This window comes from Puma concolor, chromosome C1 (assembly GCF_028749965.1).
Source record: "Puma concolor isolate L17-30 chromosome C1, mPumCon1.1.hap2, whole genome shotgun sequence".
Taxonomy (NCBI): domain Eukaryota; kingdom Metazoa; phylum Chordata; class Mammalia; order Carnivora; family Felidae; genus Puma; species Puma concolor.
The window spans coordinates 844,812-862,847 of NC_141674.1; the positions used below are offsets into that span (position 1 = coordinate 844,812).

General features: G+C 55.1%; 1 protein-coding gene across 2 annotated transcripts in view; it reads right to left on the bottom strand.

Annotated features, from left to right (window-relative positions):
* Window positions 1-18,036, bottom strand: part of CFAP74 (cilia and flagella associated protein 74) — a 66,519-nt gene that overhangs the window by 11,923 nt on the left and 36,560 nt on the right. For both annotated transcript variants that reach the window (XR_015254368.1, XM_086715411.1), the window contains exons 17-21: window positions 15,539-15,703; window positions 14,225-14,387; window positions 7,660-7,736; window positions 7,025-7,147; window positions 1,977-2,098 (exon numbers count right to left, since the gene is read on the bottom strand). Coding sequence is in view for 1 of the 2 variants with exons in the window: in XM_086715411.1 (XP_086571537.1) it covers window positions 1,977-2,098; window positions 7,025-7,147; window positions 7,660-7,736; window positions 14,225-14,387; window positions 15,539-15,703 (650 nt within the window). In the remaining variant the exon portion in view is untranslated. The remainder of the gene's footprint in view (window positions 1-1,976; window positions 2,099-7,024; window positions 7,148-7,659; window positions 7,737-14,224; window positions 14,388-15,538; window positions 15,704-18,036) is intronic.

The window sequence follows — 18,036 nt, forward strand, 5'->3', positions numbered from 1 at the left end:
TTTTGTCCCCCTCCCTGTTTTTATATTACTTTTGTTTCCCTTTCCTTATGTTCATCTGTTTTGTCTCTTAAGGTCCTCATATGAGTGAAGTCATATGATTTTTGTCTTTCTCTGAGTAATTTCACTTAGCAGAACACCCTCCAGTTCCATCCACGTAGTTGCAAATGGCAAGATTTCATTCTTTTTGATTGCTGAGTAATACTCCATTGTATGTATATCCCACATCTTCTTTGTCCATTCATCCAGAGATGGACATTTGGGCTTTTTCCATACTTTGGCTATTGTCGATGGTGCTGCTATAAACACTGGGGTGCATGTGTCCCTTCGAAACAGCACACCTGTATCCCTTGGATAAATGCCTAGTAGTGCAATTGCTGGGTCGTAAGGTGGTTCTATTTTTAATTATTTGAGGAACCTCCGTGCTGTTTTCCAGAGTGGCTGCACCAGTTCGCATTCCCACCAACAGTGCAAGAGGGTTCCCGTTTCTCCACATCGTCGCCAACATCTGCTGTTGCCTGAGTTGTTAATGTTAGCCTTTCTGACAGGTGTGAGGTGGTATCTCACGAATTGTGGTTTTGATTTGTATTTCCCTGGTGATGAGTGATGTTGAGCATTTTTTCATGTGTCGGTTGGCCATCTGGATGTCTTCTTTGGAGAAGCGTCTATTCATGTTTTTTGCCCATTTCTTCACTGGATTATTTGTTTTTTGGGTGTTGAGTTTGATAATTTCTTTAGATTTTGGATACCAACCCTTTATCTGTCGTTGGCAAATATCTTCTCCCATTCTGTTGGCTGTCTTTTAGTTTTGCTGATTGTTACCTTCGCTGGCAGAAGCTTTTATCCTGATGGGGTCCCAATAGTTCCCTTCTTTTTGTTCCCCTGGCCTCCAGAGACATGCCGAGGAAGAAGTTGCTGCGGAATTCTTACAAACAGAAACACTGCCACCGAAGTATGTCTCCAGGTGGTTCTCAGAAACCTGAGACTTTATCGGGAAGACCTTTGCCGGGCAGGCACCTGGTGCAAGGACCTGGAGGGGTGTGGGGGCAGAGGTGGACCCCCACCCACCTGGAGCTCTGCCTGCCTCCTGCCCAGGCCAAGGTTCTGGGGGAGGCTGGGCCCCACAGGCCCCAGGATGACCAGGCCTTGTGGCTTCTCTAGGTTTTGTCCGCCTCGGACTCCAGAGCAGCCGGAGGAAGCCGCGTGCACCCCCAAACACACAGTCACCTGCTTCTGGTTAGTGCCTCCGGGAGCCCCACCCCCATCTGGGCTCACCTGGAACCTTCCTGTTTTCTGCCATGAGGCTCCCCATGCCCCTGCCTCCCTTCGAGTCTCTACCAAACCAAGTCACCTGGCCGACTCTGTCACACACACGCGCCCTGCGTATGCAGCTGGGGTCTTCCTTTACCCCACAGGCCGAGTGCTGCCCCCCTCCTCTTTCCCTGCCCTCCCCCAGAAAGTGGCTGCACCTTGCACCCTGAGATAAACTGACTGGCAGAGGCTGGCCAGCCCTTGTTCCCTAAACAAATCCACTGGAGCCCCTCTCGAGGCCCCTGACATTTGTGGTCCTGAAGCTGAGACAGGCAAGTCCCCTATGCAGAAGGATGGTCACAGAGGAAGTCTGCAGGACTTCCACCCCTATGAGGCTGTTCTGCGGCTGGAAGCAGGGCCGGGCTACACCCGGTGGGCCTGGTGTCAGCAGGTGCCGGCACCAGGCGGTCTGGGGAATGAGCGCCCACTGAGCGCTAACCATGGCATTTGCCTTCTTTTCTCCATCTAAGCTGTACTTTGGTAAAAAGTATTTAGAATTGACTGCTCTGGTCTGGACGCCTTTGAAAACACATTTCCTTCCTCAGGCCTCTGTCCACATTTCCTTTCCTGGCTGGGCTCCCCACTCTCCTGTCTGTGTCCACGAGGGGCCAAGGGCCTGGGCGTGGAGGGGTCCCGGGGTCCCGGGCTCCCCTGCCTGCCGGGCTCACCGTGTGCGGACGAGGATGGAGTCCTGATACAGCCGGTCATACATGCAGATCTTCAAGTCTACGCTGGGCTTTGGCACCCACACGGGCACGTCGACAGCAACGCCTGTGACTCTGAAATATAACTAAGTTTGAAGGTGTGATGTTAGGACATGCTTTTGTCCACAAAGCAGGCAATGACAGAATGCCAACACAGCCCAGCCTAGGCTTTTTACAAGTCTTACGAGTGCTGGGAACTTCATACTTAAACCAACTATGTTTTGGAGTTCTGTGGCCGTTTTCATATCAGATCATTTAAACAATCCTTTTTATTATCCAAATCTTCAAACATAAAAAGATAGAATGGTGGGGCGCCTGGGTGGCTCAGTTGCTTAAGGGTCTGACTCTTGATTTCGGCTCAGGTCACGATCTCACTGTTCGTGGGTCTGAGCCCTGCATCGGGCTCTGTGCTGACAGCAAGGAGCCTGCTGGGGTTTCTCTCTCTCCCTCTCTCTCTCTGCCCCGCGCCTCCCCCCCCCCCCAGCTCACACACACATACTCTCTCTCCCTCAAAAAAATAAGTAAAGAAACGTTAAAAAAAGAACGGTATAATGGATTGTCATGTGCCCATCACACAGCTTCGTAATTATCAACATTTTTAGCTGTTTAAAAAAAAACCCTTTTATCACAGAATATTGCATCACACGATGGGATGGACACTTCATAAAACGGTCACAGTCAACACAGAAAGGAGGCTCAGAGGTTTCGAGGGACGAGGAGGAGTGGGAACCACTTCTCTCCCCTTCCCGGCTGCCGGCTCCTCCGGCCAAACTGAGTCCTGGGTCTGGGGAGGTTGGGGGGTCTGTGGGTGTCCTGCAGGGAGAGCATGTGTCCCTTGGGCTGGGCAGGGCCCTGGCAGGGCAGGTCCTGTCCTGCTGCTATGGTGGTGAGCTGAGGACTCCACATGCCTTCCTCCAGGACCCCCAGCCTGAGACGGGGCCACCTGCCCACAGGATGGGGTGGGGGCTACGGAGCCCAGGACTTGTGACACTTAGAACACATCAGCGAGCAGGCCAGAGGCCACACGGTCTCCGGTGCCAGAGACAAGAAGAACGTGGGGAACAAAGACGGCACCCGCTGGGAAGATGGGCTGCCGGGGGACAGGAGGGGACTCGGGCGGAAGCAGGTAGCATCGCTCCGAGGCAGGGGGAGCTGTTGAGTGCCTAGCAAGTGGCCGGGCTGATTCATGGCATGGAGCCACCCCTGCAGAGGGTCATGAGGCCCGGGAGCCTGACTGCGCCGTCAGATAACCGTTAGGAGGAGGGCAATGCCCGTGAGCACCCGAGTCAGCAGCCAGGTGAGGTGGAGGGTGACACGGGACATGCCAGGTGGAGGAAAGACAGAGACTTGGAGGACAGACGAGGGACGTTCGGAGGGCCCACGATGGGGGCTGCCCGCAATGGGAGTCCCCGCGCAGCAGTCCAGCCGGGCTCAGTGACAGAGCCTTGCACAGGCCTGCGAAAAGAGAGCCACCCTCACTGGGGCCGTCCTCGCCGGAGACAGTGGGCAGCGTCTGTGGACCGCCAGGGGGGAGGCCCACCTTGGAGATGGGCAGCGGGGCTCGGGATGCAGGCCCTTTCTCAGCTGGGGAGGATGATGGCGTGGGGACCGCGCACGCCCCACTCCTGCCGGCGGGAGGCCAGAGGGAGGGCGAGCAGCCAGGGTGTCTGCTGCCCAGATTACCCAGCAGGGCCACCGCGACCCAAGGTCACAGCCCCTGTCAGGCCGGCTGCTTTAAGAGCTTTTGGTCACCAAGTTCTAGACTTTGTTCCTTCCTGTCACCTCTGTAGGGGCGGTGTGGGGTCCTGTGGGGTCACTGTGGGGTCCTGCAGGGTCACTGTGAGATACTGTGGGTCCTGTGGGGTCACTGTGGGTCCAGTGGGGATGTTATGGGGTCACTGTGGGGTCCTGTGGGGTCCCTCTGGGGTGTTGTGGGTCCTGTGCGGTCCTGTAGGGTCACTGCAGGGCCACTGTGGGTCCTGTGGAGGGTTGTGGGGTCCTGTGGGGTCGCTGTGGGGCCTGTGGGGTCACTGTGGGTCCTGTGGAGTGTTGTGGGGTCCTGTGGGGTCGCTGTGGGGCCTGTGGAGTGTTGTGGGGTCCTGTGGGGTAGCTGTGGGTCCTGTGGAGTGTTGTGGGGTCCTGTGGGGTAGCTGTGGGTCCTGTGGAATGTTGTGGGGTCCTGTGGGGTCACTGTGGGTCCTGTGGGGTTGCTGTGGGTCCTGTGGAGTGTTGTGGGGTCCTGTGGGGTCACTGTGGGTCCTGTGGAGTGTTGTGGGGTCCTGTGGGGTCACTGTGGGTCCTGTGGAGTGTCGTGGGGTCCTGTGGGGTAGCTGTGGGTCCTGTGGAATGTTGTGGGGTCCTGTGGGGTCACTGTGGGTCCTGTGGGGTCACTGTGGGGCCTGTGGAATGTTGTGGGGTCCTGTGGGGTCTGTGGAGTGTCGTGGGGTCCTGTGGGGTAGCTGTGGGGCCTGTGGGGTCACTGTGGGGCCTGTGGAATGTTGTGGGGTCCTGTGGGGTCGCTGTGGGGCCTGTGGAGTGTCGCGGGGTCCTGTGGGGTCGCTGTGGGGCCTGTGGAGTGTCGCAGGGTCCTGTGGGGTCGCTGTGGGGCCTGTGGAGTGTCGCGGGGTCCTGTGGGGTCGCTGTGGGGCCTGTGGAGTGTCGCGGGGTCCTGTGGGGTCGCTGTGGGTCCTGTGGAGTGTCGTGGGGTCCTGTGGGGTCGCTGTGGGTCCTGTGGAGTGTCGTGGGGTCCTGTGGGGTCGCTGTGGGTCCTGTGGAGTGTCGTGGGGTCCTGTGGGGTCGCTGTGGGTCCTGTGGAGTGTCGTGGGGTCCTGTGGGGTCGCTGTGGGTCCTGTGGAGTGTTGCGGGGTCCTGTGGGGTCGTTGTGGGGCCTGTGGAGTGTTGTGGGGTCCTGTGGGGTCGCTGTGGGTCCTGTGGAGTGTTGCGGGGTCCTGTGGGGCCTGTGGAGTGTCGTGGGGTCCTGTGGGGCCGCTGTGGGTCCTGTGGAGTGTTGTGGGGTCCTGTGGGGCCACTGTGCGGCCTGTGGAATGTTGTGGGGTCCTGTGGGGTCGCTGTGGGGCCTGTGGAGTGTTGTGGGGTCCTGTGGGGTCGCTGTGGGGCCTGTGGAGTGTTGTGGGGTCCTGTGGGGTCGCTGTGGGACCTGTGGAGTGTCGTGGGGTCCTGTGGGGTCGCTGTGGGGCCTGTGGAGTGTTGTGGGGTCCTGTGGGGTCGCTGTGGGTCCTGTGGAGTGTCGTGGGGTCCTGTGGGGTCGCTGTGGGTCCTGTGGAGTGTTGCGGGGTCCTGTGGGGTCGCTGTGGGGCCTGTGGAGTGTCGTGGGGTCCTGTGGGGTCGCTGTGGGGCCTGTGGAGTGTCGTGGGGTCCTGTGGGGTCGCTGTGGGGCCTGTGGAGTGTTGCGGGGTCCTGTGGGGTCGCTGTGGGGCCTGTGGAGTGTCGTGGGGTCCTGTGGGGTCGCTGTGGGGCCTGTGGAGTGTCGTGGGGTCCTGTGGGGTCGCTGTGGGGCCTGTGGAGTGTTGCGGGACACCATGGGTACTGTGGATGTCTTGGAGCAGTGTTGAGTTTGGAGGTGCCTGTGCAGTATGGTGACGGGGTTTTCCCTAAGCCTGGGGCTTCCTGTTATAAATAGGCATTGCTGTCTCAAATCCCTGAGCCCTGACGACTCATTCTCCAGAGCAGAGACACCTAACGAGGAGAAGGGGGATGAGGAGAATGCGGTGATGGCGGACACGTCATCAAATGGTCACCCCTGAGCGGAGGTGGCCGTCATCCTGGCGGCGGGTGGTGGGTGTCAGGGAGGAGCCCCCGAGGCCATGGGCGCCGTGGGAAGAAATCTTAGCTGACCTGAGTAGCTGAGAAAAACCTAGAAGCTGAGGGCCAGGAAAGGGGTAAATAAAAGGGACCAAGCTGCACCGTGGTCTGGTCTTCAGCACGTGAGGGCGAGCGTCTGGCTCTGAGGGCCCCTCCACCCGAGAAGAGAAAGTCTCATGGGATTTGGGGGGCCCTTCGTGGAATGGAAAGTGGAATTTCCAGATAAAGGGGGAAATGGAATAAATAGCAACGTGCTCATGCCAGGGTGGACGAGAGAACCGCGAGAGAGCCAACGGCCCCCTAAGTGACACAATCGGCCTGAAGTAAGAGGGACCGAGCGAAACAACTTCCTGCCAGGCTGTGCCAGGGCGCTGGGCTCTCCCAGCGGGGACCGAAGACGGCAGAGGGGCCGGCAAGAAGGACGGTGTCAGGGGACGCGGGCACTGTGGGCAGACACAAGCCCCAGCGGAGCTGGCGGGGCCTGGGCACGGTCACTGGACCCGGGAGGTCGCGCAGGGGGCCGGCTGCCGGGCGGGAACACAGCTGGACGGGGACGAGGACGCAGCGGCAGTGGCCGTCTGTTGGGAGCGAGCGCCCGGAAGGCACTGAGGGTGGAACCGAGGGGAACGAGCTAACTCCTGAATCCGCTGGCGGCCCTTAGACAGGTGCTGGCGTCACATCTACAATCTCAGTCTTGTCTTTGGTTACAACGAACGACTAATTCGGGCGCCTTGGGGTTAGATCTGCCTTGGGCTCAGGTCATGATCTCACGTTCGTGGGTTCGAGCCCCACGTCGGGCTGTGTGCTGACAGCTCAGAGCCTGGAGCCTGCTTCGGATTCTGTGTCTCCCTCCCTCTGCCCCCTCTCTGACTCTGTCTCAAAAATGAATAAAAATTTAAAAAATAAAAAAAAACAAAATAAAAAAGTATGCAGATCACGTTCTCTGAAAAAATTTAATAAATGTGTAAGTAAATAAATAATAAAAACTAACGAGTAAAAATTTTAACCACTCGGAAACCAGGCAAGGCGCTTCTAGCAGTGGAGAGCAAGGGCTCCGTGTGCGCGCACGGGTGTGGGAGCACGTGCACATTCGCGCGCGCCGCGGTGCCGGCCATCTGTGCCACCAGCTGGCTGTCCAGGCGGGGGGAGTGCGAGCGGCAGGGACCCTGGCGCCCAGGCTGGGTACTCACCGTGGGACACTGCTGATTCTTAAACACGACCTTGAACTTGGTGTAGACCGCTCCTGGGATGATAGGCGTGAAGATGACCGGCACTTTGATGGAGCCGAAGGGGCCAATCTCCCCCTCTGCCACCTGCAGGCGAAGACAGTTGCCGCAGACACAGCCAGGCTTCCCGTTTCTATCAAGGCGCCTCCCCATGTCCTCACCGCAGGCAGCATCACCGTGAGGGGGAGTGTCCCTGGGTGGCCTGGCCCTGCCCTTCGAGGACTTACTGCCCAGCAACACAGTTGAACCCCTCCCGGCATGTTTCCTGCCCGTGTGTGTACTTGCTCTCTCGATGCCCCGGGGCCCACACACACACACACGCGCGCGCACATGCACACCATGCTCTAGCCTGGGAGGCCCTGCTCGTGTCTTCTCAGAGTGGGACCCAGTGCCCTGCACCCAGGACATGATGTCTGCTGCTCCAGTCCTGCCTGGCCCCAGGGGGACGGGGGTGGCCGCAGGCTGACTGACAGTGCAAACTGTGCAGAGGCTATGAGTCCAGACCAGTCGAGTGGAAGGGCCACCCTGGGCCACCCTGCGGGCGGGGGGGGCAGGGGAGGCTCAGGAAGGGGGGCTGGGAGCCAGCGGGCCCGGCTGACCTCTCCCAGAGAGATCTCTGTCTGCTCCTCGTTGGGAGGTATGGTCATCACAGTGCTCATGGTCACTCCCTCTGATTCTGGAAGAGAAGGGAGTCCAGATGAGAGGGCTGGCTGGGCAGCCCGTGGGGGCCAGGGGAGAGCTGGGGTGCCGGGGAATCTGGTCCCTCCCTCTCCTGGACCACCGGCTGTCGTTTTTTTTAACTTTTTTTTTGTTTTTTTTGTTAATTTTTTGAGACGGAGAGACGGAGCACGAACAGGGGAAGGTCAGAGAGAGGGAGACACAGAATCCGAAACAGGCTCCAGGCTCCGAGCTGTCAGCACAGAGCCCGACGTGGGGCTCGAACTCACGGACGGCAAGATCATGCATGACCTGAGCCCAAGTCAGCCGCTTAACCGACTGAGCCACCCAGGCGCCCCCCGGCTGTCGTTCTGATAAGACCTAGGCGGGGCTGCAGCCCTCCATGTGGCCCTGCCCTGCAAGGAGGAGCCACCCGGTGGTGCAGGAGGGGCAGAGTGGGGCAGGGCTTCCCCGGTGGACACGCACAGTGGCCACCACGGCCTCAGCAGCCGGAGGCTGGGGGCGGGAGGGGGCCGGAGTCGCTCAGGACCCCGGCTAGGGGAGGGCAGGCCGGCAAGAGGAGCTGGGTGGGGGTGGTCCATGGGGTACAGCGGCCTGAGCGTCGGAGCAGAAGACTGAGCGAGCCAGCCCTTCAGGGTCTGGGGACAGGAGAGTGGGCTCAGAGGGGGGGAACAGAAAGGCCCTGCAGAGGGGAGGGCTGATGCAGAGGGAGGGGAGAGGCGCTGGGGTGCGGCCTAGGGGTGGGAGGAGCTTCTGGTGGCCGGTGGAGCAGAGGGACCGGGGCCTGAAGGTCTACGATATCGCCTCTCAAATGTCACAGCCTAATCGCCAGTGAGTTCGTTTCGTCTGTGTGCGAGCTGCTGCCACGTTCCCCACCGGTGGGGCGAGCGTTATGATCCAGCCTGGCCGTTTCTCGGGAAGGCCCCTGAAAGCAGGTGCTGATTCCTCTTGTGTGAGAAGGTCTTTCTGCGATTCTGCCGTGAAGACGCCATTCGATAGGACAGCTGGGGCGTCCACCCCGGGGGGGCTCAGTCGGTCGAGTGTCCGGCTCTTGATTTTGGGTCAGTTGGTGATCTCTCGGTTCTTGGGATGGAGTCCTGCACTGGGCTCTGTGCTGACAGTGTGGAGCCTGCTTGGGATTCTCTCTCTGAATACACTGGGTTATTTGTTTTCTAATTGAGTTTTCAAAGTTCTCTACGTAGTTTGGGTATGTTCTTTACCAGACATGTAATTTGCTAATATTTTCTGCCAAACTGTGGCTTACTTCTTCACTCTCTGAACAGTATCCTTAGAAGAGCAGGTATGTTTAGTTTTGATGAAGTCCAAGTTACAACTTTTGTTATATATATATAATGTTTATTTTTTGGTGTTTATTTTTTTTGAGAGAGTGCATGAGCAAGCAGGGGAGGGAGGAAGGGAAGGGGGGGGAGAGAGAGAGAGAGAGAGAGAGAGAGAGAGAGAGAGAGAGAGAGATCTGAAGCAGGTTCTGAGCTGACAGCAGAGAGGCCGATGTGGGGCTTGGACTCATGAACCATGAGATCATGACCTAAGCTGAGGTTGGATGCTTAACCAGCTGAGCCACCCAGGCGCCCCTATCGCTTTCATTTTTATTTTTGAATTATTTTCTTTTACTTCTTCATCCGAAGTGCACCCCTCAATCCCCATTCCCTATTTCACCCCCGCCCCTGCACCTCCCACACACCATCAGTGTGTTGTCTGCAGTTGAGGCTGTTTCCTGGTTTACCTCTCTGTTTCTTTTTTAAATTTTGTTACTTGCTCATTTGTTTCTTAAATTCCACATATGAGTGAAATCATATGGTATTTGCTTTCTCTGGCTGACTTAGTTCACTTGGCATAATACACTCGGTTCTGTCCACGTTGTTGCAAATGGCAAGATTTCATTCTTTTTAACGGCTGAGTAAAGTTCCATTGTACGTATAGACCACCTCTTCTTTACCCACTCATCAGTCAAGGGACACTTGGGCTGCTTCCATAATTTGGTTATTGTAGATAATGCTGCTGTAAACATCAGGGTGCATGTACCCCTTTGAATTCGTGTTTTTGTGTTCTTTAGGCAAATACCTAGTAGTGAATTGCTGGGTCGTAGGGTAGTTCTATTTGTAAGTTTCTGAGGAACCTCCATACTGTTGTCCGCAGTGGCTGCACCGGTCTGCATTCCCACCAAGAGTGCAAAAGGGTCCCCTTTCTCCACCTCCTGGCCAACACCTGTTGTTGACTTTAGCCACCCTGACAGTGTGAGGTGACATCTCATGGTGGTTTTGATGTCTGTTTCCCCGAGAATGAGTGATGTTGAACATCTTTTCGTGTTGTCAGTTGCCCATCTGGATGTCTTCTCTGGAGAAATGTGTGTTCATGTCTTCCATACATTTTTTAGTTGGATTATTTGTCTTTTGGGTGTTGAGCCGTATCAGTGCTTTATAGATTTTAGATACGAACCCTTTATTGGGTATGTCATTTGCAAATATCTTCTCCCATCTGGTAGGTTTAGGTTTTTTAGTTTTGTTGATTTCCTTTGCTGTACGGAAGCTGTTTATTTTGATCAAGTCCCAGTAGTTTATTTTTGCTTTTGTTTCCCTTGCCTCGGGAGACATGGCTAGAAAGATGTTGCTATGATCCGTGTCAGAGAAATGACTGCCTGTGCTCCGTTCTAGGATTTTTGTGGTTTTGGGTCTCACATTTAGGCCTTTCATCCATTTTGAATTTACTTTCGGGTCTGGTGTGAGAAAGTGGTCCAGTGTCATTCTTCTGCATGTCGCTGTCCAGTTTTCCCAGCACCGTTTGCTGAAGAGACTGTCTTTATTCCATTGGACATTCTTTCCTGCTTTGTCAAAGGTTAGCTGACCATATAGTTGTGGGTTTATTTTGTGGCATCCCATCCCATCCCAACCCATCCCATCCCATCCTATCCATCTAAGCATCTATTTTCATGCCAGTGCCATACTGTTGTAATTACTACCACTTTGTAATGTAACTTGAAGTCCAGAATTGTGAGGCATCCAGTTTGGTTTTCTTTTTCAAGATTGCTTCAGTTACGCAGGGTCTTTTCCGGCTCGGCACAAATTTTAGAATCGCTTGTTCCAATTCTGTGCAAAATGCTATTGGCATTTTGCTGGAGGTTGCATTAAATCTGTGGTTTGCTTTGGGTAGTATAGACATTTTTTTAATAAATATTTTAAAAAATGTTTACTTATTATTTTTTTACAAAGTTATTATTTTGAGAGGGGGAGAGTGAGGGAGAGCGTGAGCAAGGGAGGGGCAGAGGGAAAGAGAGAGAGAATCCCGAGCAGGCTCCATGCTGTCAGTGTAGAGCCCAACTCGGGGCCAGATCCCGTGACCCTGGGATCATAACCTGAGCTGAAATCAAGAGTCAGATGCTTAACCGACTGAGCCACCCAGGCGCCCCCTGGGTAATTGAGACATTTTAACAGTATTTCTTCTTCCAACCCATGAGTGTGGAATGTCCTTCCTTTCCCTGTGACATCTTGAGAAGTTCTTTCATCAGTATTTTATTTGTTTTGGTGCAATTATAAATGGGATGGTTTTCTTAATTTCACGTTCTGCAACTTCATTATTGATGTATGGAAATGCAACAGATTTCTGTACCTTGAATTTGTATCCTGAATTTGTGCATCAGTTCTGGCAGTGTTTTGGTGGAGTCTTCAGAGTTTTCTATATAAAAGTATCATGTCATCGGCAAATAGTCAAATATTTACTTCTTTATTGTTGATCTGGATGCCTTTTATTTCTTTTTATTGCTGTGTTAAATAACAGTGGTGAGAGTGGGCATCCTGTCTTGGTCTTGACCTTAGCGGGAAAGCTCTCAAGATTTTCCCCCACTGAGGATGATGTTGGTTGTGGATTTTTCATGTAAGGCCTTTATCATGTTGAAGTATGTTCCCTCTAAAGCTATTTGCAGAGGGTTTTTTTTTTTTTTTTTAGTATCACGAATGGATGTTGTACTTTGTCAAATGCTTTTTTCGTATCCATTGAAACCATCATATGGGTTTTATTCTCTTATTGCTGTGACATATCACGTTGATTGCAAACACTGAACCACCGCTGCAACCCAGGAATAAATCCCATTTGATTGTGGTGAATGATTCCTTTAATTAGTGTTGGGTTTGGTTTGCTAGAGTTCTGTTGAGCATTTTTGCAGCCGTGTTCTTCAGATACGTTGGCCAGTAGTTCTTTCCTTCAATGGCGTCTTTATCTGGTTTCGTATCAGGGTAATGCCGGCCTCATAGAATGGATTTGAGAGTTCTCCTTCCTTTTCTATTTTTTGGAACAGTTTGAGAAGAACAGGTATTAACTCTTCTTTAAATGTTTGGTAGAGTTCACCTGTGAAGCCATCTGGTCCTGGACTTTTGTTCATTGGGTGTTTTCTGATTACTGACTCAATTTCTTTGCTGGTAATTGGAGTGGTGACATTTTTTATTTTTTCCTGCTTCAGTTTTAGTAGTTTGTGTGTTTCTAATAATTTATCCATTTCTTCTAGGTTGTCCAATTTTTTGGCTGTAGGTTTTCATAATACTGTTATAATTGTATTTCTGTGCTGTTGGTGGTTATTTCTCCTCTCTCGCTTGTGATTTTATTTATTTGGGTCCCCACCGCCCCACCCCTGCTCTTTGGTGAGTCTGGCTAGAGGTTTCTTAATTTTGTTCATCTTTCTAAAGAGCCAGCTTCTGGTTTCCTTGATCTGTTCTATTGTTTTTTAAGTTTCTAGAACATTTGTTTCTGCTCTGATCTTTATTATTTGCTTCCTTCTGCTGGGTTTGAGTTTTGTCTATTCTTCTTCTGGTTCCTTTAGCTATAAGGTTAGGTTGTTTGAGACTTTTCTAGATTCTGGAGGTCGGCCTGTGTTGCTATAAACCTCCCTCTTAGAGCCACTTTTGCTGCATTCCAAAGCAGGTTCTAATTTTTAAAACATGAATCATGTTTTTGATGTCACTTCTAAAAGATCTCTAACCAACACGTGATTACACAGATTTTCTCCTATGTTTTGTTTTTGTAGGCTTATAGTTTTAGGTCTTACATTTAGGTCTATGATTTATTTTGAGCAATTTTTGTTTATAGCATGAGGACTGGATGGAGGTTAACTTTTTCCACATGTGTTTATCTAGCTGTTAAGGTCTCACTTGTTGAAAAGACTGTTTTTTCCTCCGAGCAATTACCTGTGCATCCCTAGTGAAGTCTGATTGGCCATGTTTGTGTGGGTCTGTGTTTGGACTCTGTTCTGTTCCACTGAGTCTCCGTGTCCCTCCCTTGGCCAGCACTACACTGTCTTCTCACTGTGGCTTCAGATGAATCTTGACATGATGTCGTCTGAGTCTTCTCACTTTGTTCTTTCTTGGAATTGTTTTGGAAATTTAAGGTCCTTGGGGTTTCCATAAGAACTTGAGAACCAACTGTTGGTTTCCACAGACAGAGGCTGGTGGCAGCTGTGCTGGGTTGCTCGGTCCCAACACTGCTGGTGGGAGTCTGAACCAGCACAAACACGTTGAAAAAGAACTTAACGTTGGCAAAGGAGAGAGGCAGCAGGAGAGCAGCGGGTGCGCCTCGCAGAGGCGCAGGGAGCCGTGGTCCCGGGGATGCCGCCACGCACCCTGAAGTCCCCACACGTGACGAGGGCCAGCGGGTCTGTGACTCGAGGTGTGTTTACGGAAGCAGGTGGCACGCAGCCGCAGAAACAGAAACAACAGCTTACACAGCAATGTCCACAACAGGCTGCCCGAGGCTCTGTTTCTATGAGGCTGGAACAGGAGGAATCCTGCCATTTCTGGATGTGTGCTGAATGAAACTGTTCAGGGAGGCAGGGAGGTGATGGAAACCATCCCGATGGTAGTCGCTGGAGCAGAAGGGGGCGAGTCGGGGCGAGGCCAGGCCTGTGGGGAGTGCTCTTCCTCCTCCAGTTCACCGGCCCGGGGCTGGGGGCAGTGGTGCCTATTTCCCGGCTCTTCTGTGAACTGTCCTCATCTGTCATAGGGACTCCTGTACCAGCAGGGCTCGGGGTGGCCCTAGACAGCCCTGTGCCCCCATGACCCAGTCAGCAGAGCCTCCGGGTATTTCCCCCCCCACCCCCGCCCTCCACCCAGCTGCTACACCCCTGGAGCAGGACTCCTCAACTGTCCCAACAAGGACCCCCAAGAGCCACAAGGAAGGCAAGCCTGCTGTGGCCGACCTGGTGGTCCAAGGCTGGGATTTCCTTTAAACGTTACGTTACCTTAACTATGATTACAAATGTCAATCCACTCCATAAGCAGTGTTTATTTGAACACGAACACACACACACACACACACACACACACACACACACACACACTCTAATACACTGTTGTTTAACATCGAAGCCCTAGAAACACCCCACACAGTCCAGCCCTCTGGCGCGTGGGCTCCTCAGAGCCTCCCAGGAGGCCGGCAGGTGCTCGATGTGCTTCCGTAACGCGGTTCACCCCCACCCCTGCTCACCTGCAGGGCGCCCCTCCTCCTGCTTCTTGCCGTCCAGCTTCCCAGACTCCTTCTGGCTTGTCATGTCTATGGGAGGGGACTCATTGCCCTCAATCTTATGCTCAGAAAAGCTGGTGGTGATTTTATCGTAAATACCTCTATCTTCATATGTGAACAGACTGCTCTAAAAAGAGAACATGAGACTTTCACTGGCAGTTTCCTGCTTGCCTTTCCCACTCAACTGCCCAGACCCCCGTTGTCGGGGGGCCACGTGGAAAGCCCGACCGTGATCCCCTCGCCAGCTCCCACTCTGTCCCGAGCCAGGCACCCAGATGACAGCAGGGCCTCCTTGCCCAGGGACCCAGGGCCGGCCCCCGCCTCTCTTGTCTCTAGCCCAGGCTGGCTGGCTCCTCCTTGTTCCCCGTGGACACCGACACCCAGTCGTGAATTCTGCCGTGCTCACCGCACTGCGTGCCCTCCTCCCTTGGGAGGCCTGGCTCCTCCACCTGCGTGTGGCTGGGGCCCCAGGCTCCAGCTCCACACTCTCCTGGCTTCAGCTCCGACGCCTTCGGGCCTGAGAGCTGGCCTGGCCTGCGCCCCCCACCTCACCCACCACCCCTTCGCCCTGCTCTGGGTTCACACCCCCAGCCCCTCGCACCTCTGCCCCCACCCCATCGGTCCTGTCCCTCCTCAGGGGAGACACTTCCAGGGTCTTTCCTGAGACCCCTTAACGAGTGGACCCAACTGCAAAGCAGCTCAGGGCTTCCTGTGGGAAGTTTCTCTCACCCTTCCTCACCCCTACACCCCTGAAAGACCTCCCAGCGTCCCCTGGCTGTGACAGAAGTTGCCTCCACAGATGGGGTCCCACCTATGTCCCTCAGGCTATTTCCGTTCACTTAGGAGCATGTCTGCACAGCCTTCCCAGGAGAAGACCGCGGCTCACCTCGCCCCTTTGGAAAGGTCCTCCCGGCCTGCCCGCCCCGTGCTGGGACCTGACAGGTGCTTCAGGAGGAAGGTGGACCCTTGTGGCTCTCAGGCTTGGAGCTCCTGGCCACCGCCCTGTCAGTCACCGCACCCTCAAGAGGGGTCAGTGTCCCGTTGCCACCACACCTGCCGGGTGGCCCCAGGTGTCCTCCTTACGGAGACCAGTCTCTCCCACTTTGCCTGACGACGGCACCCCTGTTCCCCCTTCTCCTCCAACCCTGCGCTGACAGACTCCTCCCCCTCACCACCAGCTCTACGCTGCCGGGACTGTGTCGTGGGCGGGGGCGGCATCACACCGTGCCCCTGGCTGAGTAGCCACGGCTATTGATCGGAAGCGGGCCACACACTCACTGTTTTCGCGACTGACTGGGAGATGTCCATCTCACAGGACTCCGATGCCCGAAGAAACTTGAACTCGGTGCCCAGACCTCCGATGTTGGTCAGCGTGACGATCCGGGAGGCGGTCTCACCCACCACGTAGCTGCCAAAGTCGATGAGCTCCTTGTCAAGAGACAGCTGCCAAGAGAGCCAGGGATGAGCCAGGGCGGCCGCCGAGTCTGCGGCCAGCTCTCCCCTCCCGCCTGTGGCCCTGCAGCCTTGGGGACTCGGGCTCAGGGTCGGGGTCAGCATCTGGCTCCAGGTGGGGCCTCTACACACCCCAGGAACAGGGTCCGCGTCCTAGAAATCATAGGTTTGAAGCGTGACAATTTGGGAGCTCCTGAGTCCAAATTTTGAACAGTCAAGTCAGCTAAGAAGCAACGAGCTATGAAGCCCTGGAAAGACGGAGGAACCTCAAATGCACATTACTAAGAACCTGAAAAGGGCATACGGCATGATTCCAACTGTGTGGCATTCTGGAAAAGGCAAAATTCAGGACACAGTAGGGAGAGCAGTGGATGCCAGCGGTTTGTGGGGAGGGAGGGATGAACAGGCGGAGCACAGAGGATCTGGGGGGGCGGTCAAAGTACTCCGTGTGACCCAGTGGTGACCGCGTGTCATTACAGCTTTGCCCAAACCACAGAGCACAGCAGCGAGCGACCCTTTGTAGACCGGGCACCCTGGGAGACCATGCCATGTCCCTGTCCTTTGTCTGCGGCCACAGACGGCCCCTCGGAGGGGAGGGCGACGGTGGGGACAACTGTGTGTGGGCGCAGGGGCACGATCTGGCTCGGTCAGTTTGATGAAGCGCCTGATGACAGAGAGTCGGGAAAGGTGTGAGCTGAGCAGCTCCGGGGGAGAGTGGGGTCTGTGGGCTGAAGGCGACCAGGGTGCGGGCAGCAGGTGCAGGAGCCCCGCCCCCGCTATTGGACGGGAGCTCACAGGTAGGCAAGGGCAGAGGCTGGTCCGGTCGGTGCAGGTGGAAGGGCCGACGTGCCAGCAGCGGGCACACCTGTGCACGCACAACTTTCTCACGCCCTGTCTGGAACGAGGAACTGGGCTGCTGGAGGTCTCGCTCCAGGGCCGGCACAGGAGATGGGCACGTGAGCCCTGGGCGTTGTCTGGCAAGAACGGAAGTCCTCAACGGGAAATGCTCCGAGCACAGTGTAACCGTGCGCCTGAGGGACAGGGAGCTGAAACTGCTCCCACGGTGCGGACGGGAAAAGTGTGAGCAGCGACAGAAAGTTGTATTTGGTTCTGGTCCAGAGAGCGAAATAAATCAACGATTTTATGGATTAATGAACGACGAAGAGATCAGTGTCCCTCACAGAAGAGTTCCAAGCGGTTCACCAGGACGTCCAGTCCTCCCGGCCCCGGGCCTCCCACGGAGCGCGGTTTGGCGGGAGGACGGCAGAGAAGCGTCACAGTGAGAAGTCAGGCGGTGAAGGCCACGTCACAGCGCGAGGCTGGGTGGCAGTGCGCGCCTGTGATGGGATTCGGCCAGAACCACCGTGGCAGCCTTCCAGAAACCCGCCACCCCAGTCTACTCACGAGATAAACTCTGGACAAATCCCAGCGGGGGACATTCTACACGGCAACTGCCTGGCACCCTCCCAAACCGTCAGGTCATCAACAAAGAGAAAGTCCCAGAAACTGTCACAGCCGGAAAGACCCTACGGCAAAACAGCAGCATAAGGAACGTGCCACGTTCCTGGGGTGTGACGCCAGCACAGAAATTGGACGTGAGGTAAAATCTAAGGGAATTTGAATATGCTGTCTTCTCCAGCTAATAATCATCATAATGCGTCAACACTGGTTAATAATTTAATAAACACGCTACACTAACATAAGATGTTTCTGGGGCAACCTGGGTGGGGAGTCAGCCAGAATCACAAGTTTTGTGTTAATGCCAAAACCATTCTAGAAAATAAAGTCACTTCAAAACGAGCCGAGCTACCACACCCCTCGCTGTGGGGCTGAGTGGACACAGTAAGGCTCAGAGGGTCTGGGGACGAGCCTGCCGTCCCTGTGAGATCAATGTGGTGCAGGCACATCCCCCAGGGCACACCTCCCCCCACCCTCGTGGGCATGGGCATCTTGGCCATCTGGGCGCTGGCTAAGAAGGTCGTGTGCAGCCTGCCACCCCGGGTAGCTTTTCTGGCTGCCAGTTTTGGAGACCCAGGGGCCCCACTCTCCTCTCTGCCCTCGCGGGACCAGAGGCGGCAGACAGACGAGAGCTTCCCACAGACCAGACACGGAGCAGCCTGTGCGCATACGTGGGTGTGCACGTGTGTGCATGGGTGTGCGTCTGCATGTGGATGTGTGAGCGCGCGTGCGTGTGTATGGAGTAGGTGGCAGGTGACCCGTCTCCTGGTTACAGGTCACCAGACTTCCAGGAGCCACATCTACGCAGGATGGGAGGGTGGCCGCTCCCACAGCTGCAGGCAGGGCCTGGGCAGAGGCCGGTGTGT